This window comes from Marmota monax, unplaced genomic scaffold, assembly GCF_021218885.2.
Source record: "Marmota monax isolate L192 unplaced genomic scaffold, Marmota_monax_Labrador192_F-V1.1 WCK01_AAM20220418_F8-fsc00319, whole genome shotgun sequence".
Classification (NCBI taxonomy): Eukaryota; Metazoa; Chordata; class Mammalia; order Rodentia; family Sciuridae; genus Marmota; species Marmota monax.
The window spans coordinates 1,124,694-1,148,298 of NW_026692103.1; the positions used below are offsets into that span (position 1 = coordinate 1,124,694).

General features: G+C 55.3%; 1 protein-coding gene across 2 annotated transcripts; it reads left to right on the top strand.

Moving 5' to 3' along the window:
- Positions 1-971: 971 nt before the first annotated feature.
- Positions 972-21,320, top strand: Ace (angiotensin I converting enzyme). 2 transcript variants are annotated; one of them, XM_046461039.2, is made up of 25 exons: positions 972-1,266; positions 1,938-2,105; positions 2,745-2,838; positions 3,439-3,582; positions 4,051-4,242; positions 4,855-4,952; positions 5,256-5,428; positions 5,785-6,008; positions 6,301-6,445; positions 6,704-6,802; positions 7,091-7,213; positions 7,513-7,724; positions 8,369-8,505; positions 9,275-9,433; positions 9,664-9,751; positions 11,616-11,759; positions 11,892-12,083; positions 14,190-14,287; positions 14,479-14,651; positions 16,641-16,864; positions 17,160-17,304; positions 17,573-17,671; positions 19,247-19,369; positions 19,711-19,898; positions 20,084-21,320. In XM_046461039.2, exons 1-25 carry the CDS (start codon positions 1,012-1,014, stop codon positions 20,311-20,313), a joined length of 3,927 nt encoding a protein of 1,308 aa, XP_046316995.1. In that variant the 5' UTR covers positions 972-1,011; the 3' UTR covers positions 20,314-21,320. The 2 variants fall into 2 exon arrangements, with proteins under 2 accessions (XP_046316995.1, XP_046317003.1); XM_046461047.2 differs by lacking the exons at positions 972-1,266; positions 1,938-2,105; positions 2,745-2,838; ... (7 more) ...; positions 7,091-7,213; positions 7,513-7,724 and adding an exon at positions 7,946-8,231.
- Positions 21,321-23,605: the final 2,285 nt, after the last annotated feature.

Below are 23,605 nucleotides of genomic sequence, written 5' to 3' on the forward strand. Positions count from 1 at the left end.
CGTGGTGGAAGACACAGGAGAAGACCAACAGGGAGTGTGGAGACCTGAAGTGACTTGGAGCAAGCCACTCAATCTGTCTAAGTCTAATTTCTTCATCTATAAAATGAGGGGGTTGTTCTAATCTCAAAGGCATTTTGTAACTCTCAAAGCCTGCAACTGTGAGGTTCTAAGACTCTGTTGGGATGATGCGTGATTGTTTCTGCTGATCGACTGACAGCTTGGGTCCCCAGCGGGTAGGGTGGGAGCAGGTATGCCAGCGCCCCTGCGCCTCTGTAGCTGCCCCTCCCTGTACAGAACAGCCTCTCCATTCTTTCTCCCTTTCCTGGCAGCCCCCATCCCAAGCCCCAAGTGAGTCGCTGCTGACATCTGCAGCACCTACTCAAGGTGACTGCCAGGACACTCAAGCGCCCTGCACCCTCGCAGCCAACGCTCCCCCACCCCCGCAAAAAAAAAAAAAAAATCAAACACACACACACACACACACACACACAAAAAAAAAAAACGGCCGGATGAAGAAGGGAAAGGACAACGTTAACCCCATCCCTGCTGTACCAACAGCGCGCAACACTCTCTTGTCCCCTTGTCACTCAGGAGCCCAGAAAGGCCTGAGGAGGTTAGGCAGGGAAGACAGAATCAGCGACCAGGGGCAGAGGCTGCGTGACTGCAGCCAGAGGGCACCGCGGGCAGGCTCGGGAGTTTCAGCCAACTGAGGCGTGGAGGTCGTCGTCCAGCTTCCTAGAGAGCCCGCCCCAGCCCCCACTCCACCCCGTCCCGCCACCCGGGGCTGAGCCTCAGCCCCTCCCTGGCCCGCGCCCCTGCCCGGGGCGGGTCAGGAACCTCGCCTCCGCCCCGCTCCGCTAGGCCAGGGCCACCCGGGACTTTGGAGCCGAGGAGGAAGCGCGGCGGGGCGGGGGGTGGGGGTGTGTCGGGAGGCAGCGGTGGCTAGGTTTTATAATCCGCAGGGCGGCCGCGGCGCGGGAGAAGGGGCAGCGCCGCACCGCGCATCTCGCCATGGGTGCCGCGTCGGGCCGAGTCGGGCCGCGGCCGCAGCTGCTGCTGTCACTGCTGTGGTTGCTGCTGCTGTCGCCGCCGCCCACCCTGGCGCTCGACCCCGAGCTGATGCCCGGCAACTTTTCCGCGGACGAGGCCGGTGCGCAGCTTTTCGCGAACAGCTACAACTCGAGCGCTGAGCAGGTGCTGTTCTGGAGCACCGCGGCCAGCTGGGCATACGACACCAACATCACCGAAGAGAATGCGCGGCGCCAGGTGGGCGCCCGGGCCCGGGCGGGGGCGGGGCGGGGTTGCGGTGGCCAATCACAGGCCCGCGGCCGGGCAACGGGGGCGGGCAGCAGGCGCCAAGGGGGCCCGAGTCCTCAGTCGTGGGGCGCCGAGCCGAACCTCGGCCAGTTGGCAGTACTCTCTCACGGTCTCCGCCCATCGGGCCCTGGAGCCTTAGCACCCGCTGGGCGTATGATCCCTGCCCAACACAATTGAATGGATGAGGTTGGCTCCTCCGAGGCCGAGTCCCCCCAGGTGGCAGCGCCCAGGTATTGGGGCTGGGGCAGCGGCAGTCATCACAGAAAATGTTCCGATCTGCTGTGGAGCCCCAGTTCTCTGATAGCTGCCTACCACCTCCAGACATTGTTCCTGTCACGGTCCTTCGTTATCTCTAGTCCCTCGCCCCGCCTTTCTTCTGGCCCCAATTTCTGCTCCATCGCTCCCCTGAAGTAGATTCCCCAGTTCCGGACCGGAGGTCCTGGGAGCGTGGCGGGCGGGGAAGACACTGGTTTCGCAAGCTTCAGTCTCCAAGAAGGGGTCTGTGCAGGGCAAGGCGTCTGGAAACCCCTGGTTTTCCCTTGCTTCTCTAGCATCACAGCCTCCCCTATATGGTCTCCATCTGAGCTGGGTCACCCTCCCTGCCTTCCTGGTGCCCACAGGAGGAAGCAGCCCTGCTCAGCCAGGAGTTTACAGAGGTCTGGGGCCAGAAGGCCAAGGAGCTATATGATCCCATCTGGAAGAACTTCAGTGACCTAATGCTGCACAGGATCATCGGAGCTGTGCGCATTCTGGGCCCTGCCAACCTGCCACTGACCAAGAAGCAGCAGGTGGGCTTGAGGGTGGAGGCCGAGCTTGAGTAGGTGTCTCAAGTACCCCACTGTGATGGTTATGGGGGCAGCCTGGCAGAAGAGAGGGACTCTGGGACCTGGCTATAGAGAAGCCCAGAAGAACAGAGGGGCTGCCCAAATTTAGAGATGGGGTGGAAAGTTAATCTATATTAAAGGATGTATTATGGAGTAGAAAGCCAAATTGAAGGGTTGTAGCTCTGGTAGAGCACTTGCTACAGGTTCCATCCCTGACACTACACACACACACACACACATACACACACACACCACAGCCAAATCCACATAAACAGTAAATTTCTCCCCAAGCCAGTTTGGTTGCAGAAACCCTAGAAAGGTTGAGGAGCACCAAGGCCAGAGGATGAGAAGGATTTGCTCTCACCACACGGTGGTGCTCAGCTGGCTCTCAGGACACTTGTTCCCCTTGTGCATGCTGCCTCCACTGGTAGAGGCATGAATGAACTAGTGATCAAAAATGCCCTGTTATGCCACCTGAGTGACCTTGTTTGAGCACATCCCCTCTCCAGGTCACCGTTTCCTCCCAGCAAAGAGAGGAAGGAGTGTCTGTATTAACTCCAGGAACTGTTCATCACTAACATTTCCTCAACTCCAACTCCCCAGTACAACTCTCTGCTAAGCAACATGAGCAGGATCTACTCCACTGGCAAGGTCTGCTTCCCCAACAAGACTGCCACCTGCTGGTCCCTAGACCCAGGTACGACCCGACCCTGTCAATTCTGTTGGAGTTTCCTAGCCCTGCGACACACAGGACAGCATGTTTATCAGTTAAACCCAAGGCACTGACCTCTGGTTGGGGCTGAATTGTGAAGATGCCCCCCCACCTCGCCCTATAACCCTGCTTCTCCTGGCAAACACTTCCAGAACCCCCAGCGCTATCCCCTCTTCCATGGGTTCCTTGTCCGCTCGTAACACCACTGGGTCTTCCTCCAGTCTGCCAGTTTTTCCTTTTCATGGGCCCTCTCACTTGCCAAGAGCCTTCCTCAGGCCTTCGTTCCCTCGTGGCTTCTCCTTGAGGTCAGCTACTCCATCCAATGAGACAAGAAGATTCTCTCAGAGTTTTGGCCTCTGAATGTCCTTTTGTGTCAACCACCTTAGATATCATTTCTCTGGCCACAGAGGTCCTGCCTGGATGCTTGGGTTTACATAACTCCTATCCTGGTCCCACCAAGCCCTTGCCTGCCCTTGGTTCGGGGAATATGGTAATGTTGAGGAAGCTGATGGGCAGGTCTCTTGCAGGCTGTTGCAGATTTGGACACAGAAGTCTCCTAACTGACCCTTCTCATCTGTGTCTCAGAGATCACCAACATCATGGCTTCCTCACGAAGCTATGCCAAGCTGCTGTTTGCCTGGGAGGGCTGGCATGACGCCGTGGGCATCCCACTGAAACCCCTGTACCAGGACTTCACTGCCCTCAGCAACGAGGCCTACAGGCAGGATAGTGAGTCTGCCTCTCCCTGTCCAGGGACAGCAGTCCTTCTCAGCTTGCAAGGCACTCTCTTCTGCTGTCCCCATTGAGCCCCAGTTCCTGAGGAAGATTGAGAAGCTGGTATGATGATTCCAGAGCCGGCCCAAGGTGTCACAGCTGGCAGAGGTGGCATGGCCACTGTGGTCAGCATTCCCTCCTTTGCTGCCGGCTTCCTTTCCTGCTGCCGCTCCTGGCTCTGCTCCTAGCCCTGAGATGGCTCTGCTCCTAGCCCCAGCCCGGGCACTCCTCTTTGCCTCTTCACTGTCTGAGATCTATTTTTCTGGAGCATGGTGTAACCACTAGTTAGAAACTGTAGAGCAGCAACCCCAAGCCACCCTTTCCAGCTAGCTGTCAGGTGCAGGCCTGGGGGCGGGAGGCTGGCAAAGCTGAAGCAGGGAGGTGGGGGCCTGGGCCTGAGCTGCACCCTTCCCACCCTGCTAGACTTCTCAGACACGGGGGCCTACTGGCGCTCCTGGTACGACTCTCCCACCTTTGAGCAGAACCTGGAGCAACTCTACCACCAATTAGAGCCCCTGTACCTGAACCTCCATGCCTATGTCCGCCGTGCGCTGCACCGCATCTATGGAGACAGATACATTAACCTCAGAGGGCCCATCCCTGCTCACCTGCTGGGTAAGGACCTGGCCTTGCACACAAGTCCCAGGGAAGGAAACCTGAGTGGGAGGGATGCTCAGAAGAAAAATGGGTCATCCGAATGGTATCTCGTGTGGAGTGCCATATGTTCGTTTCCCCCATGCAGAATCCCATGTGGCTGGCTCAGCACCCCCACTGGGCAGGGATCCTCATTGACATTAGCATTTCTACTTTACAAATAGGGACACCAAGGCTTAGAGTCTGCAAGGGACTTGGTATTGTTACTAATAAAGGGAAGAACTAGGAGTCAAACCAAAGGCTCCAGGTCAGAGGAGGAGGTGTCCTAGTTCTAGTTCATGCCCAAGAAAGCAAACCAGGTGGCGTGGCCCCAGGAGTGGGAGGCAAGGACCACAGCACATTCAGAAAGGACACCAGGAGCTCCTACTTGGCAGCAACCAGACCCAGGGAGCATGGAGCACACAGAGGAATGTGGGTGAGGCTGACATGTGAGATGCCTAGCCCTGAGCCAGAAAGCTGCCCTGGAGCCCCAGGATACAGGTGCCAGAACCCAGGGTTCCACTTGGGGACAGGCATGGGCAAGTAGGTGCAGCTGAATAGGGGCCAAGTTGATCACTCTTTTCCTCCATCTAGGAGACATGTGGGCCCAGAGCTGGGAGAATATCTACGACGTGGTGGTACCTTTCCCAGACAAGCCCAGCCTTGATGTCACCAATACTATGGTGCAAAAGGTAAGCTCTGGAGTCAGGCCCTGGGAGGGAGCAATGACAGGGAGTCACAGACGGGGAGGGGGCAGAAGGGTCATGTGAGGGGACAGTGTCGGGTAGAGCCATCTCTTTCTTATACCAGCCAATAGCAAGCTGGGGCCTGTAGTCCATGGTGGCAGATATGAGCAGGAGTCTATTTTCAGTGATATGCTGTGCTCCGTAAGGCAATGCTTGTGGGAAGGGAGGTCACTGAATTTAGGTTCCTGTTGTGGGCAGGGTGGATTCCTGGCAGCCAGCCCCTGACCTGTCTCTGGCACCCGCCACCAGGGTTGGAATGCTACGCACATGTTCCGGGTGGCCGAGCAGTTCTTCACCTCCCTGGGGCTTTTGCCCATGCCTCCCGAGTTCTGGGCAGAGTCTATGCTAGAGAAGCCATCTGACGGGCGTGAGGTGGTGTGCCACGCCTCGGCCTGGGACTTCTACAACAGGAAGGACTTCAGGTCCAGACATGAGAGAAAGAGCATGCTGGGACTCTGGGAAGGGGGCAGCTGGGGTGCAGGCCCACCTCCACCCTCCCCTGCACTGGCTGGGACTGGTCGGTTCCAGAGCTGTCAGGCATGTGAGCCTGTTAGGCCACTTTCCCAGGCAACTTTGACAAGCAGTCAACTCTGGACCTGGGAATGGAGGAGGAAGGTCTGATTGGTGGTGGGCCCGGGCAGGATTTCCTTGTTTCCAGTCACTTTTTCTTGCCCCAGGGCACTGCCCTCCTTGGCCCTGTCCCTCAGGTGCCAGCCTCCACAGTGCTCTGACCTCTGCCCTGTTCTTCACCTTCATCCTTCCCCTCTCCAAACCCCAGGATCAAGCAGTGCACACGGGTCACGATGGACCAGCTGTCCACGGTGCACCATGAAATGGGCCACGTGCAGTACTACCTACAGTACAAGGACCTGCCCGTCACCCTCCGTAGAGGTGCCAACCCTGGCTTCCACGAAGCCATTGGAGATGTGCTGGCGCTTTCAGTCTCCACTCCTGCACATCTGCACAAAATTGGCCTGCTGGACCATGTCACCAATGACACAGGTATAGGGGGTTGGAGAGACCAGCCTGGCCCCTAATAAAACCCCATAGCAGAGCCTCACCGGCAACAACCGAGTGCCCTTCTTATTTCTGCCTCATGGACCCAGGTCAGAGCCTCGAAGCCCACTCCCAGCTCAACACTCACCAAGAGTCCTCTTGCTAGCAGGGCCCCAGGTTTCTGGATTTACCTTCTCTGTACCTGCTCAGTCTTGCCTCCCTCTAGCTTCCCCCAGGCCCACCTTGCCTTAGCTGGGCTCCCTTCTCCCCCGACCTCTCCTGTGTCATGTCCCAACAGAAACTGACATCAATTACTTGCTAAAGATGGCACTGGAAAAAATTGCCTTCCTGCCCTTTGGCTACTTGGTGGACCAATGGCGCTGGGGGGTCTTCAGTGGGCGTACCCCCCCTTCTCGCTACAACTTTGACTGGTGGTACCTTCGGTGAGAAGAAGGATAGGAAGAGCCTGACCCCAGTCCCCTTCCCACCCTCCCGCCTCCCTAAGTCTTCTCTCCTCCTGTCTAATGGTGTCTCAGTCCTCCCACCTCCTGTCTTCTCCCTTCCTGTCTAAAACTCCCTCCTCTGGGAAGTCTTCCCCACTCCTCAGAATGGGAAAGGGATGAGGGGAGCCTTTTCTGCAAACCCTCAGGCAGCCTGTGTGCAACCCCTGGTCCTAAGACCACTTCACCATCTCCTTCTAGAACCAAGTATCAGGGGATCTGTCCTCCAGTTGTCCGCAATGAAACCCACTTTGATGCTGGAGCTAAGTTTCATGTCCCAAATGTGACACCATACATCAGGTAAGCGTGACCCTGTCCCTCCTCAACTCTGTCACTCCTTCACTCCCTGCTCCTTCTCCTATGATCCTAGCTGCCCTGTCCCCAGGGCATGTCCTCTCATTCTTCTAGACGCCCAAGGTCCCAGGATTAGAATGGCCCTCACCCTCGCCCTGGGTTTTGTTCTCCCTTCCCTCCCCCCAGAACAGCCCCCAATCCAGCCTCTGCCCTGAAGGACTCTGGATGGTGCCTGGGCCAGGGGTCCCTACTCTGACCCCCCACATTTCCTCTAATGCCACCCCATGTCTATAGGTACTTTGTGAGCTTCATCCTGCAGTTTCAGTTCCATCAAGCCCTGTGCAAGGAGGCAGGCCACCAGGGCCCACTGCACCAATGTGACATCTACCAGTCCACCAAGGCGGGGGCAAAGCTCCGGTGTGTGGTGGGAAGGGTCAGGGCAAGTGGGAGGCTGAGGGGAGAAGCTGCAGAGGGTGTGTCTGCAAGCAACTGGCTGTCCAGGTCTTTCTCTTTCTCTCTCATCAAATATTTATTAAGTAGACCTTCAGTTGCCATGCGGAAAGGCAGATGTCCCCTGCTCCCCTCACAGAGACCCTAGGTACTGGAATCTTATTGCCATTCTCTTGCAGCCAGTAGGAGGCAGGTGGGCATTTGGGGGGCTGTCGTGGACCCTGGCCTGCATTCCCTGTGCCCACGGTGCTCAATCTGCCTGACAGGTCGCTGCTGCAGGCAGGCTCCTCCAGGCCCTGGCAGACTGTCCTGGAGGACCTGGTGGGCTCAGCGGCCCTGGATGCTCAACCACTGCTCAACTACTTCCAGCCAGTCATCCAGTGGCTGCAAGAGCAGAACCAGCGGATGGGCGAGGTCCTGGGCTGGCCAGAATATCAGTGGCGCCCGCCATTGCCCGACAACTACCCAGAGGGCATCGGTAAAGCCCCGAGTGAGGGTGGGCTGGGGCTAAGGCGAGTCCTGGACTCTGGCTGTGGTCCAGGCCCCAGGCTCCTGGTCAGCTTCTTCTGGCTAAGTTCTGGTCCTGTTCTGGGGTGTTCTGTGTTATCAGCTCATCAGCAGGGCCCTGCAGTGGGGATGGGCATATCTTTTCTCTAGCATCCGAGAGAGGGTGTGCCCAGGCCTGAGGGCTCCAGGAGGCAAGCTGGCCAGGCACACTGCTCTATGAGGTCACACTGCAGACTCCACTCTTATTGGCCAGGGGTGGTGGCTGCAAAGCTCTGCTCTCCTGCTGCCATGGGCCAAGGTTGGGCTGCTCCAGGACTGCCCAACCTCCTCTTCTTGCTGATCTGCTGTGGGCACTTCCTGCTGGCCCCCAGCCAGGCAGCCACCCACCAAACGACAATCAACTGGGGGGCAACCAGCCAGGCAACAATCAGAAGCACAGACAAGCTGAGGACCACCAGCCAAACAACTCAGAGCCCAAGTGGGACCCCCAGGAGAGGGGCAGGGCTGGTGGGGGGCGATGAGGAGGCAGGGGCAGCAGGGCAGGGGCTCAGGTAAAACTGCACCCTGGACAGGGGAAGGGAAGGCTTGTCTGTTTCCTTCCGCTGTGTCCCACAGACCTGGTGTCAGATGAAGCTGAGGCTAACAGGTTCGTGGAGGAGTATGACCAGGCATCTCAGGTCGTGTGGAACGAGTATGCTGAGGCCAATTGGAACTACAACACCAACATCACCACAGAGAACAGCAAAGTGCTGGTAGGAGCCACATGCCCCCACTTGTGCACGAGCCCAGACACACAGACACATTCACACATCACACAGCTACACTCAAGGCACGCACAGCACAGGGCTGCCAGAATCTGTTTAAAATCCTTCAAAATGATACGCAGTTTCAGATTTGACAGGCATGTCCTCAACACCTGAACAAAACTTCTTCACTAACAGCAGGGTCGGGTAACAGAGACTGTCATCAGTCATACATAAATAAGCAATGCCAGAGTCCCTTTTTAAGAGAGTGAATGCCCATTTGCCGCCACCCCAAGGGCTCACTCTCCACCACCGTTGTTCCTGCCTTCGAGCCACCAGCCTTGGTCTCTGACCACAGAGAACTAGCATTGCTTGGGGTGCCAGCCAGGTTCTTGGCACATGGCATCTGTCGTCTCATCCATTACTCATCAGCCTTGCAATATTGGTGACCTTCTTCCTATTTCATAGGTGGGACCCTGAGGCTCAGGGAGGTCACAGAGCTAATAGCAAGCTGCCTTCATCCTAATGGCCTTTAAGACTCCTGCTGGGCCTCCCTTCTCCGCCCCTGCCAGGACTCCTCTTGCTCAACTGTAGATGTCGTTTGAGGGGCACATACTGCATCCAGGATGTTGTCAGACAGCCCAGATTGAGGAGGGTCTTTACAGGCCAAGGAAGCAGCTTGGTCCATCCTCTTGCCCCACTCCCCATAGTGCCTCTTGCCCAGAGTTTGTTTACTCCAAGGCTCCAGAGCCTTCTGACATCTCCCCTCTGCCCTTAGCTGCAAAAGAACCTGCTGGTGGCCAACCACACCCTGAAGTACGGCACCTGGGCCAAGCGTTTTGATGTGAACAACTTCCAGAATGCCAGCACCAAGCGGATCATAAAGAAGGTTCAGGACCTGGACCAGGCAGCGCTGCCCATGAAGGAGCTGGAGGAGGTGTGTGACTGTGGGCATGGGGTGGAGGCTCCCAGGGGAGTGAGCCCAGCCCAGGGTCTAGCCTTCCCACTGATTTTTCCTCCTTAATTTGTCAAGCTGTGACACTGTGTGTCCAGAGGCACCAAGTCCAGAGGCCTTTGGGGAACACTCTCCTCAGCACCCCGTGACCCATGGTGCCTGGCACCAGAGCAAAGGAGTCCCCCTCACTGTCCCTCTTCTTGCCTCTGCAGTACAACAAGATCCTGCTGGACATGGAGACCATTTACAGTGTGGCTACCGTGTGCCACACCAATGGCACTTGCCTGCAGCTGGAGCCTGGTGAGAGCACCACTGGGAGGATGAGAGAGAGACAAGGGCCTGGATTGGCATGGGGTTGGGTGCTGCCAGGTGAAGGGGAAGTCAGGATTGAACTCACTTCCTGCTGTCCACCAGGGGGGGTTTCTCGGCCCTGCTTAGAACCAGCACCTGCTTCAACCTTTGCCCTAATTCCCTGCCCCTCTGCCCCCTGCCTAAGACTCTCCTGAATCCTTTCCTCTCTCCCTCCACCCCTCAGAGCAGCAGGGTCTCCAATTTGTGTTTGGGGGCTTGGACTCCCAATAGGGAGGAGAGTCATGGCACTCCATGATACTGTCCCTGGGTGATCCTACCTGTGTCGTGTCCCTATCTTGTCTGACATTCTTGGGCCCCTCCCCCCAGCACTTGTCTGATAAGGAAACTGAGGCTGGAGCAAATGAGTCACAGTCATACAATCGCTAGAAGCCCCAGACTAGGACCTGGCCTCCAGGTCCTGGCCTTCCTGTCACCCCTTCTCCACCACTTCACGCGGCACAGGCGGAGACTGGCTCAGCAGCCCCTTCTTCCTCTCTCCTACCACCTGGTCCCTTGAAATGGCTCACTGTGGACCCACAGGTGCCTGTGCAGATTCCCCGTGGGCTCCCTCCCCACCCTCCCTTTCTAGGGTTGGGGAGCTAGAAACATAAACATTCCTCATGAGGAATCTCCACCCAGAAATGGTTTCTTCCTGGCCCCAGCCCAGCTCCCATGTTAAAACAATGACGAATACAAAGGGAAATGGAAAATAAACAGGAGAGAGAAACAGTTTTCCCAGGACAGGGTTTGACCTACAGGTGGTAGATGTGGGTACACACGCAAAGCAGGGGGCGGGTATGCGCCTGTGCGTGCGCACTTATGGAGAAGAGTGTTCAAAGGAGTGTGGCACCCCCCCACAAGGCAGCTCCTTGATCCAGACCTGGGCTATCAGGTCACTGACACAGTAAAAATAAGAAGCCCATGAAGGCCACATCTCCAGTTCACATCTCCAGTGAGCAGAAGTGAAATTTTCAAAATATGCCTTTTTTCAAACAAAGCTAATGGAATTTATTTTCCCTGTGACAAGTGGATATCATATAGCATGTTCCAAATTAGGGAGCGAGAGCACAAGTCCAGCAGTGTAGGTTCAGGGAGCAGCAAATGCCTTCAGCCTCCGATCTCAGACCAGGGCCAGAAGGAAGGTGTCCATCTGGAGCTTCAGGACTGATGCCCCAATCTGATGTCACACCCTCACCCATACTCCATGTTATACAATCAGGAAGGCTGCTTGCTTAGTGACACAAACCCAAGGCGTCCACTTTGGGGACACTTGGACAGTTCTTTGCACTTTGAATATCTTCATGGTTACTCTTATAAAGTCCAATCCAGTATTAATTTGTGAAGGGTGCCCTGGACCCTCTGGGGGACAGAGATGAGGAGGCACAGTACCTCCTCAGAGGCCACATGCTCCTGTCCTATTTCCACTCCCCTGGAGGGCCACTTCTGCATGAGGAGCTGTGGCCCTGGAGTCTGGTGCCTTTGGTTTGTGCCTCAGTCAAGCCACTTCCCGGCAGGGGGACCTGGGCCCATCACCAAACTGCTTGTGTGGAAGGAGGGACAGACAAAGCCATCCCTCGCAGGGTTGTTGAAACGCATAGGTGCCCGAGCACACAGCCCAGGTGGGCACCGTGTGAACTCCTGGTGATCAGCGCTCATTCTCTCCCTGCTTTCAATAGACTTGCTGTCTGAACAGTCACTTCCACAAGATCTCACTGGTTTTATTCTAAAATTCTATGACCAAGTTTATCTTATAAGCAGACGAGAGGTGAGCCAAGGACAGAGGGCTTAAGTCACTCAAACCCTTCTACCCTAGAATTGACAAATGTGATGGCCACGTCCCGGAACTATGAAGAACTGCTGTGGGCATGGAAGAGCTGGCGGGACAAGGTGGGGAGAACCCTCCTCCCTCTCTTCCCAAAGTACGTGCAACTCACCAACAAGGCCGCGCAGCTCAACGGTGAGTTCCTCTGGCCAGAGCAGCAGGCCCTCTGGTCCCCAAGAGAAGAGACTGTAAGCCCGGGGAAAGGTGGGCCCTGGAGGTGGCAGGGAGGTGCTGGTGTGGGAAAGCCTGGCCTTGTCCCCTGTGCAGGTTACCTGGATGCAGGGGACTCATGGAGATCTATGTATGAGACGCCATCACTGGAGCAAGACCTGGAGCGGCTCTACCAGGAGCTGCAGCCGCTGTACCTGAACCTGCACGCCTACGTGCGCCGCGCCCTGCACCGCCACTACGGGGCCGAGCACATCAACCTGGAGGGCCCCATTCCTGCCCACCTGCTGGGTAAGGCCACAGGTCCAGCCTCAAGAGGGGGGAGATGGGCAACATAGGAGGGTTTGAGGGCATGGCTGGTCCAAGGGCAGAGAGCAGACCAGGGGAGTGACAAGACTTGCACCTTGGGGAGGGAAGCTGGTCAAGGCTGGAGTGAAGTGGGGAACTCCCTGGTTGCAACTGGGTGCTAAATTGGTGGGTGTGTGGGGAAGGGAATGGAACCCCAGCCTGGTGCTTGTCAGGCAAGCGCCTCTACCATGGAGCTTCTCCTCCAGCCCTTTTGATGCCACAGTTGCTACACACCCTTGTTGTGCAAGTCTCTGTGGATGGGACAAGTTCATGATCTTGTTAGGGGCAGACCACATCTCCTATCATGCCTCATGGCAGCAAGATCCAGGGAGCGGGCTGGGGCTGTAGCTCAGTGGCAGAACCCTTACCTAGCATGTCTGAGGCACTGGGTTCCATCCTTAACACCACATAAAAAATATACATATATATAAAAAAAATAAAAGCATGCTGTCCATCTACAACTATATATTTAAAAAATTTTTTTAAAAAAAGATCCAGGGAGAGAGGAAGGGCTGGAAGCAGGATTGGAGAGGCCCCACACACATGAGCAGAGCCTTAAAGATGAGAGGTTTGGGCAGATGGAAAATAGGGTGGGAGGTCAGATATGGGATCTGAACCAAGAGAATTAGAGCCGAGAAGAATCCTGAGAATGTAGAACCACCTCAACTTTCAGACCTTCAGTTTTCAAGGTTTACAAACTCAATGTGCCCCAAACATAGGAAGGAAGCCGTGGGAGACAAAAAGGGAGGGCCTGGAGAGAGGTAGAGGCTGCCAGTTTTCTGTTCCCTTTGGGTCACTGGGGACAAGCCTATGTTGTTACGAGTGGAAATGCCAGAAAAGGCCATAGACCACTTAGAAGTCATAAGGGAGACCCCCGAAGGTGGTCCAGCGCTCTAGTTCCCATTCAGCCCAGAGACTCATGTAGCTCAAGGGACAGCACTCCTTGTTAACCTCTCTGGTGAGTGGATATAAGCTCAATGACTCAGAAACACAGACCCTAGGAGGGAAATCAGTATGCCCAAGGTGGCCAGGGGCCTGGCAGACCTGGGGCTTGGAGCTCAGCTCCCCTGCACCCCCCAATCAGCAAAGTCACCAGGTGCCAGTGCACTCACATTCTCTCCCCTCCACCACTCACTCACTCTCTCCCTTGGCTGGGAAGACTCCTGCCTCCGCATTTATTTTTGCAACTTCCGCTCATTCTGAATTGCTTCTTTTTCTCCAATCCTGGAGCACGGAGCACTTTTCTTACCCTAAGCTCAGAGGTGTTAGCCTCTCCCAAACGAGACAGCTGGGTTTTGCCAGAGTTACTGACAGGCGCCCTGCATAAACTGACCTCAGGAGATTAAAAAGGGACCCAGCAGGGTAGCTGGTCCACAGTGTGGCCTGTCAGCCTTTAAATCAAGCCCCAACACTTAGAAGCTGTGGAGCCCGCCCCCCCAAGCTGGTTACTTAACTCTCCAGCCCCAGTTTCCTCTGCAGTGCAATAAAAATCATAACAGTACCTGGGTGCAGGCAGGATTACAAATCAGTCCACACAATGTGCTTGGTACAATGGTCAGAAAGTGGTGGCCGTGTGGGCATAGATGTCCAGGGACCCATAGCTCTCTGATTTGTAGGTTCACTGTTCCTGAATGGTCAAGACACCTTGAGGGGCTGGGGGTGTAGCTCAGTGGTAGAGCACTTGCCTTGCATGCATTAGGCACTGGGTTCAATCCTCAGCACCACATAAAAATAAATAAATAAACATTATCTTAATAGTCTGTGTCAATCTACAACTAAAAAAAAAAAAAAAAAAGACACCTTGATACCCTGATGACCATCAAGGTCCTCACCTGTAACCAGTAAAGACCTTGTGGACTGGAGATGAGATTGGAGATGATGTATGCCAAATGCCCAGCACAATTGCAAACAGTGGGTGCTCAAGAATGGCTTCTATAATTGGATAATTGGCAGTACTGGGATCTGGTTCTTTCTTCCTGCAGGATGGTGTGGAGCCTAAAATCTCACATCTGTTTCCTCTCTCTATCATCTTTTCCTGCCTGCCTCCAGGGAACATGTGGGCTCAGACCTGGTCCAACATCTATGAGTTGGTAGCTCCCTTCCCATCAGCCCCCAAGATGGACGCCACAGAGGCCATGATAGAGCAGGTATGCACAGCCAGGGCTCTCCTGCTCCATGGGCTGCCCTGGGGCAGAGGGGAGGGAGGCCCCTGGCCAGGAAGGGAGAAAGCCTCGGATTCAGGAGTCTCCTCCAGCTTGGTGCTCCCCCAGCACTACCTGCCCTGGCACACCCTCTTCCCAGAGCCCCCATTTTGGACAGAAGTCCCTCTGCTTTGCAGGGCTGGACACCTAGAAGGATGTTTAAGGAGGCCGACAATTTCTTCACCTCCCTGGGACTGCTGCCTGTGCCCCCCGAGTTCTGGAACAAGTCAATGCTGGAGAAACCAGCCGACGGACGGGAGGTCGTCTGCCATGCCTCGGCCTGGGACTTCCACAATGGCAAAGACTTCAGGTCTGTCCAGCTGGATCTGGGGCAGGGGGGTTACCCTGAATCCAGGAATAAGGAGATGAACCAAATCAAGGCTGCACGGCCATTCCCTTATCTGAAGTGAAAAAGAGGGACAGGGACAGTTTGGGAATGAATTTAGGACCAAGGGTCAAGACAGGGTGGGCCTGGCTCCAGCTCAGCCTGGCAGGTAAACTCCATCCCCCAGATGAGGATCTTCTCAAGTACTGGCCAACTCTGTCAGCACGGCCATTTGGGAGTACTTAAGGTCCCAGTTCTGAGGGTTAGCCCTGTGTGAGCCACCCCACTTCCCTTGCTCCAGGGTGGCCCCGACGACACACAGCTGGCCCTCCCACTGGGAGCAGAGGTGGCATGCAGGGAGAAAGACACATGAGGACACACAGACCCTCTCTTACCACTGACAGACCAGACGCTGCCTTTACCAGGATGGGGTCTTAGTTACCCGCTGCTGCAAAACAAACCGCCCCAAAACCTAGTGGTATAAAACAACTGGTTGATTCTGCTTAATATTTTATGGGCCATAAATTCAGGAAATTCACAGCAGAAATGGCTTGTCCCTACTCCACAGTGATGGAAACCTCCATTGGGTACTTTTTTTTTTTTTCTTTTTGTGCTGTGGATGGAACCCAGGGCCTTGCACATGCTAGGCAAGCGCTCTACCACTGAGATACAGCCCAAACCCAGGTGGGGTAATTTTAATGGCTGGGATAGCTCATCTGAGGCCTTCTGCCCAGACCTAGGTTCTGGCTGTAGTCTGAGATCCTCAGAACTTCCCCATGTGGCATGTGTAGGGCAGAAGGTTCAGCGCACGCGCACATGTCAGGTGCCTGGTTGGGATGGCTAAACGGCAGGGGCTGGTCAGGCATCTCTGTCCTGGCTGGTTTGAGTTCCCTCCAAGTGTGGCAGTCTCGGGTAGGCAAACCTGGAGGCTGGCATCCCCCTGCACAAAAGTAGAAGCAACCAGGACCCATAAAGGCTAAGTCCAAACTGGCAGAGAGTCGCCTCTGGCATGTTTTATTGGCTAAAGCAAGTCCCAAGCACAGCCCCAACTCAAGAGAAGGGAACAAAGACCCTACTCCTTGGTAGAAGTGGCAAAGATCATCTTCTCCAGCTGATGAAGTGTCCCTTGTGAGAGGAGTAGACATAGAGTCTAGAAGCAAACCATCCAGGGCTCACTGGGCTGCTGGCCATGGGCCCTTTAGAGGCTTAAGAACTGCGGTAGACAGGGTGGAGGAGGCGAGAGCTCTTGTGGGAAATCCTTTAAGAGAGGCAGTCAGAGGAGAAGTAGACAGCCCCAACCTCACTGTAACCCGAGTTCTGGGGAACTCCTGCCCCCTCCTCTGATGAGCAAGATGGAAAAGTAAGATGAGCCTGAAATGAAAGACTCTTGTTAGAGCTAAGAAAGAAGTTTCTGCAGCTGAAATTGGCTCATCAAAGAGAACAAGGGAGTGTCTACAGAAGGAGCTGGAACCTTCTAGCTTGGACAGCTCTATAACCGTCCTTCAGTGCTGGCCATAAGAATTCTTTAAGTGAACTGGGTGCTGGCGTTGGGTTGTAGGAGACGAAGAATAACCCAGGCACTGGTGTGTCCTTCAGGAAGCCCCAGTCTTGGGAGATGAACATGAGTACATGGGAAGCCATAGGACACACATTCTAGAAAGTATACAACGGAGAGTCTCACTGCCTCTAGAGCAAAGACTTTGTACCATCAGAAAGCAGCAGACAGCGTGGGCTGGAGTTATTCAGGAAGGTTGGAGGCAGAGGAATGGCTGGAATGACTTTACTTAGGGACTTCCTGCCCTCAGATTGCCCTCCTCTCAGGCTTTCTTGACTTCCGACACATCGTGCTGTGCTCCCTGCACACAGCAGTGACAGCTCTGCTCTGTGTGCAGCCCGCACTGCAGTCCCTTTGCCTCAGGGCTTCTCACCGTCCCTGTTCCGACACCCTCCCTCTCCACCCCTGTGTGTTCCCAGGATCAAGCAGTGCACCACTGTGAACATGGAGGACCTGGTGGTGGCCCACCACGAAATGGGCCACATCCAATATTTCATGCAGTACAAGGACTTGCCTCTGGCTTTCCGGGAGGGCGCCAACCCTGGCTTTCATGAGGCCATTGGGGACGTGCTGGCCCTCTCAGTGTCTACCCCCAAGCACCTGCACACCATCAACCTGCTGAACAGTGAGGACAACAGCTACGGTAAGAGAGAAACCGACGATCCCAGTGGGCTCAGGGCCAAGAAGGGGCAGTGAAGGCCGGAGGTGGGAAGGAGCACTTGGCGGCCTGAGGGTAGAAGGACCAGGATAAAGCAATGGGGAAGAGGGGAGCACCAGGAGGGGACGAGCGAGAGGATGGAACACACTGACCACCCCAAGGACAGGACTCAGGGCCCAAAGAGGTACGGTGCCCCTGCTCCCCTCCGCCCACCATGCCCATCAGGGCCAAGTTGCTAGGCCCTGACAGGCCCTGAGGCTGGACTCCCTTCCCTTGGCAGAGACCGACATCAACTTTCTGATGAAGATGGCACTGGACAAGGTAGCCTTTATCCCCTTCAGCTACCTCATTGACCAGTGGCGCTGGAGGGTATTTGATGGAAGCATCACCAAGGAAAACTACAACCAGGAGTGGTGGAGCCTCAGGTCTCGGATACTCCAGCGGGCTGTGGGCCGGAGGGGTCTCTGTGGCATCTGTGTCTGCCTGTGTATGTGCAGATGTGCCAATGGGATGTGTGTGCACGAGCACAATGGGGGTCACAGAGGGTGGTTGTGCACAGAGGCACAGAATGCAGGAGCACAGGAAAGAGGTAGCCCCAGGTACAGAGACCGTCTTTCAAGTCAAAAATGCCAGCCTCTCCCCCACCTTGGTTCTGCCCACTCTTTCTTTCCAACGTATCTTCCCCTTTCACAGGCTGAAGTACCAGGGGCTCTGCCCCCCAGTGCCCAGATCTCAAGGTGACTTTGACCCAGGGGCCAAGTTCCATGTTCCTGCCAGTGTACCTTATATCAGGTAACAGGGGAGGGGAAGAGGACACACCACAGGAGCTGAACATATTGCCACTGGTACATTCTGAGTTGACCTGAAAGATCCTTCTATACGTTAAAACTCAGGGTCAGAGACCCAGGTCACTTGGGAGGCAGGGCTGTTAGGGCTGTGATACAGTCGAGGTCTTGGGGTCAAAGCTTATATCCATGACTTGTTTCCTTGAGTGACTTCCTCAGTCTCCAAGCCTCCACGTGTTCACCGTGAATCCCATTTCACAGGACAGCCGCAAGGGCTCACTTCTGAGTGTACTTTCCATTACACAGCTGGTGGCCATGGTCCACCATTGTTAGATGCTCTTAAGTGGACTGCGTCAGTCTGTGAGTCATCCAGAGCATGAAGGTGCCCAGTGGAGCCCCTTTCCGTCCACGTGCTACAGGAGGGCACTCACTGAAAGTGAGGAAGGATGGGTGTGGACTTTGGAGCCTTCCTGGGAGGTTGAGGACTGGGGAGACCTCAGGGTGTAGTTCCAGGTCTCCTTGGGCCAAGTGGCCCAGGTCACCAGAAAGTCAAGACCCCAAGGGCATAGAGGGCATCCTGGAAGGTCTGTGACCACCTCTCATCCTTGCCTCCTGTGGTCTCTGGAAGCCCAGTGAGGGCAGGCCCTGCCCACCTTTCCACCCTGGCACCATACCCAGGTATGTCTGTGTCCCAGAGCCCAGGAAGGGAGAGAGCACCTCACCTGCTCAGACGCACCAGAGGGCAGCAGAGGACAGGAGCAAGGAGACACATCACTGGGACACATCAGACAGGCCTGACCTGACAGTGCCCCAGGGATGACCGTTAGGGAGGGGCCTCCCCCTGCCTACTAGAGTCATTTCTGGTGTTCCACATTGGTGCTCACCCTCACCCCAAGGTCAGCCATGTCATGGTCAGTTTCCCAGATTAACATGGACAATTAACCCGGCAGGAGTGGGCAAAGGAGACTTGGCTGCTCTCAAGAAACACATTTCACATTCTGGCCAGCAGCCTGAGCAAAACACTCTGAGGAAATGCAAGGAAGGCGAGTGGCACATGGTTTGTGCCCAGCATTCAAAGGGCAAGGACTCGCTGCTGGTCATGACGTTTAAAACCTCTCTAGACTCGGCAAGTTTGCTCTGGCCTTGACCGGCAAACTTCTACCAGGGAATCCCGCTGCTTGGATCAGACCAATCAGGCTGGCTTACGGGACTCACCTGTCCTAGGGGAACCCTGTGACCCATTCAGCCTCTGCTTGCGTACACCCCAGGAAGGGAGACCTAACTGCCTCGAAAGCAGCCTCCCAAGTCTCGAAAGGGCTCTTCCCGGAGCCTTCTCCCCTGAGGCTGTCCCGGGAGCCCCTTGGAGTAGGCATAGGGGAGGGGGAAGGTGCCCTAGACGCATGTTGGGAAGGGGCTCAGACAATTCAGAAGGTGAGTATAGGCTCCTCCTGACATCCCGACTGCATCCTGTTCTGCTGGGTCCCATGTCACAACTGTCACAGGGAGAGAGAGCGGGGGCCTCAGTGGCGCAGGCACCCTGGCTCACGCTGTGCCTCCCCGGCTCTGCTTCCCTCCACTCCAGGTACTTCGTCAGCTTCATCATCCAGTTCCAGTTCCACGAGGCACTGTGTCAGGCGGCGGGCCACCAGGGGCCCCTGCACAAGTGTGACATCTACAAGTCCAAGGAGGCGGGGAAGCGATTGGCGTGAGTGTCCTCTGGCTCTCCTTGGATGGTTTCCATGCTCTGGGCTGCTCTCCTCTGCCTTGAGGAGTCCACTGGGTCTATTGTGGGGCACCTGCCATTTTGTTCTTGAGCTGGACACTCCCAGCTGGAGCCATCACACCCTTGACTTGCCACCTGCAGTGGGGAACTGGAGCCCTAGGCCTGCCCAGGCCCACCCTCCCTCCCCTGCCCGAGACCTGCCTAGGCTCTCCCCCCACCGCCAGCCTAGGAGGGTGGGAGAGGGATGTGGAGAAGGATATCAGACTGGGGCAAGAGGGGCTGGATCCTTCTGACTCAGGTTCCCTCTCTGGTATCTCTCCCAGGGAGACCATGAAGCTGGGTTTCAGTAAGCCATGGCCAGAAGCCATGAAGTTGCTCACAGGCCAGTCCAACATGTCGGCCGCCGCCATGATGAGCTACTTCAAGCCACTGATGGACTGGCTCCTCACAGAGAACGGGCGGCATGGGGAGAAGCTGGGCTGGCCGCAGTACAACTGGACACCGAACTCTGGTACCACCACCCACCCCACTTGCAGCCCCAGGCCCCACCCCCAGAGGCTCCCACAGGGCTGAGCCCCTCCCCAGTCCAGGCAAGCTCGAACCTGACCTCAGAGTAAGGACAGGGAAGCCAGAGCACGTGGCCCCCGCCTGCCCGGTGCCCTGCCCACCGCCTTGTCTCCTTGCTTCCTCGCCCAGCTCGCTCAGAAGGCATCCTCTCAGACACCGGCCGCGTCAACTTCCTGGGCATGAACCTGGAGCCACAGCAGGCTCGTGTGGGCCAGTGGGTGCTGCTCTTCTTGGGTGTCGCCCTGTTGGTGGCCACCGTGGGTCTCACCCAGCGGCTCTTCAGCATCCGCCACCACAGCCTCCACCGGCCCCACCGCGGGCCCCAGTTCGGCTCTGAGGTAGAGCTCAGGCACTCCTGAGATCACCAGGCAGGGCTGAGCCAGCCGGGGAGTGTCTCAGGAGAGACTTGGGGACATGGTGGGTGGGCTGAGGACACACCCCAGCCTGCCTTCCACCTCCTCCCCCCTCTATCTGCCTCCTCTCTGTCCTCCAGAACACCAGCCACCCCAGCACACCCCCGTTCTCCAGGCACCCAGGCATCTAAGGTGGACCTGCTCCCCAGTCTTTCTGTGAATTCAATTAAAAGTCCTGCCCTCCCCATCTGAGTCTGTGTCCCTCATGGGGAAGACAGGGATAGAGACAGACCACTCTCGTGTCTTTTGATTGTCTAGTAGGTCCCTTTCCTGGGTTGCTTCTTCCGTTGTCCACCAAGACCCCCTGAGAATCCCCAGAGCTCTGGTCCCAGCACTCCCCAGCCACCCCCCTCCCTCCCCACCAGCCATGGCAGCCAGCCAATGTCCTGACAGACAGGGGACACTCACCTTGGAAGACTCTGGGAAGCACAGGGGGAACAGACCCTCTGGGCTTCCAGCCTCATGTCCATACAGGGGGCCTTTCCCTGCTCAGTGCTGCTCCCTGCCCTAGTGGTTCTCATGGATGACCAGGTTCTCTAGAAGGAAGGCTCCTGGCTCCTGGGGGGCCAGTACCCGAGATGGGCCTGATTCACTGAGGATGCAGAACAGCCCAGTGGTCACCATGGGCTCCTGCCTATTCCAGCTCTGTGTCCACTTTTGAGAGTGGACAGCCTTGGTTCCCAGACAGCTGCTCAGGCATTGCCAAGATGGGAAGGGTCCTATAAACGCCTGGAGGGCAGTGGTGGTGGCCATGCAGGGGCTCACTTGCCCACGGCCCGATGCTCACCCTCCCAGCCCACAGGCCCTCACCCTGAGCAGTCCCGTTGGAGGCCTCTGTGAATTTGGGAGTGTCGATTTGAGGGACACTTTTATAACTTTTATCTACATGTTTGTGTAGAAAATTTGGAAGACTAAAGAAAATAAAAGCCCTTTATAGCAACATCAAGAAATGAGCAGTCTTGACGATCTGGTGTCTGTCTTTCCAGTCCCTTTCTTCTCCACAAATATTTGAAATCGGGGTCACACTGTATTGACACTTTGTATACTTTTTTTTTTTTAAATTGATATAACTAGATCAGCTTTTCAGATATCAAAACACCAAACTAGAGCTTGGCCAAATGGAAGTTGGTCAGGTTTTTTGAGCCAAGAGTTTCCATGGCCAGTCTGATTTCTGTTGATATCTTGACCCAAGCAGGGTTTGCCTCCAATTCCTGTGTCTCAATGACCTTGGTCTACAGCTTTTGCTCCCCAGTCCCCAGGGTCGTGTGTGTGTGTGTGTGTGTGTGTATGTGTGTGTGACAGGCTTGGTTGTGCAGGCCTCTTCCGTGGGGCAGGATGTGGAGTTGAGGCATTCTGAATCTGCAGGAGGGTGGAAGTTTACAATTCAGGAGGACAATGGAATTTATAAACATGCCCTCTAAATAGTTCCAAGTCTTCTACCATCAAAATCTGCTTTAGTTACTCCCCCCACCCTACACCCTCCCTTCTCAGCCTAGATTTTTAAAGCTCTTTGTCTGCCAGGCAAAACTCATTGTCACATAACCCCCTGTCCTATTTTTATGAGCTACAAAGTTTTTTGGTTTTTTTTTTTTTTTCCTTTTTGCTGCCTGTCAGAGCTTGTGGGTGGTGCAAAATCACCAGCGTTTAACACCCAAGGTCCAAGTTGCAGACAGAGGGCAAAGAGCCTTAAACCATGGAGGGTTGGCCTGACCAGCCCTAGCCACTGGAGGTTTTGAAACATTACAATTGTTCAAACTCCTGGTTTGTGGCTCCTGTTTGGGGTGGTAAATGGGGAGAGGCCGGGTCCATCTGGAAGGTGGCAGAGGAAGAAGAGATGGTAATAGCAGAAAGAGGGCCAGTCAAGGCCATTCTTCAGTGACCTTATCTCTGTGCAGGCCAAACTTCCTCCAGCTGCCCACCCCACCCTACCCTGGCTTTCATATGGCAAATCAAGGGGCTTTACACTAGGCCTGAGAGCAGTCCCACCTAGGCACCCCCTACCCAGGGGACCTTGAGCAGTTTATAGTTTCTGCGTCTGCATTTCCACACTGCTGAAGTGGTCCTTCTGAATCCTTCCTGGTTGCTGGGAAGAGTAAATGGCATGATGTAGGAGGTCCTGGGGGCAGGGTTTCCTCTCTAAACCGAGGGCTTGGGGCCCTGGTCCGGAGAGTTCACCCCTGCCTCATGCTCCCAACAACCCCAAGCCCCAGGCTGAGAAAGAGCTGCCAGCCTGGCCGAGATCAGAGGCTCCTGAGAGACACCGAAAGAGGAGCAGAGCTGAAGGGGGAAAACTCGTCATCGTTGCCTCCCCGCCTCCTTCACCGTCGCCAGTTCTGGAACAATCCACTGTCATCTCTAAATGCTCCTCCTGCTCTGGTTCTCCAGCCTCTGGGGAGGTGGGGGCTTCCGTCTGATCTGCGGTGGCTGTCTTCTGCGTCTTCTGCTGTTTTTCTTACCTGCGAGCCCCAGGGGTTACCCAGGCTCTCTCTCCAGACCCCGATTCTCCTCCTCAGCCTCCTGCTTGACCTCTGTGCTCAGTTCAGAATCCTCCTCACAGGAGGTTTTGTGCTTTCACAAAAGCTTAGTTTGGCTTCAAAGATCCTGCTTAACTCCTTTAAAGACCTGTGTCTTAACTTATGATGAAATACAAATAGCATAAAAATTAACCATTTTAGTCATTTTTTGTGGGGAGCTGGGGATTTAGCTCAGTGGTAAAGGAGTTGCCTAGCATGTCCAAGGCCTGGGTTTGATCCCTAGTGTCTCTCTCTCTCTCTCTCTCTCTCTCTCTCTCTCTCTCTCTCTCTGAACTACACCTCAGTTTCATTTGAACCTTTTTTGGGGGGGACAGGGGAACTAAGGATTGAACCCAGAAGCACCTAACCACTGAGTCACATCCCTGGCCCTTTTTATATTTTATTAGAGACAGGGTCTCACTAAGTTGCTTAGGGCCTCTCTAGATTGTTGAGCCTGGCTTTGAACTTGCGATCCTCCTACCTCAGTCTCCTGAGCCTCTGGAATTACAGGCATGTGCCAACATGCCCAGCTATTTAAAAAATGTTTAAAGTATAAAATTCAATGGTATCAAGTACATTCACATTATTACATAGCCACCGTCCATTTCCAGAATCTTGTGTGTGTGTGTGAGTGTGAGTGTGTGTGTGAGTGTGTCAGTGGTACTGAGGATTGAACCCAGGGGTGCCTTACCACTAAGTCACATCTCCAGACCTTTTTATTTTTT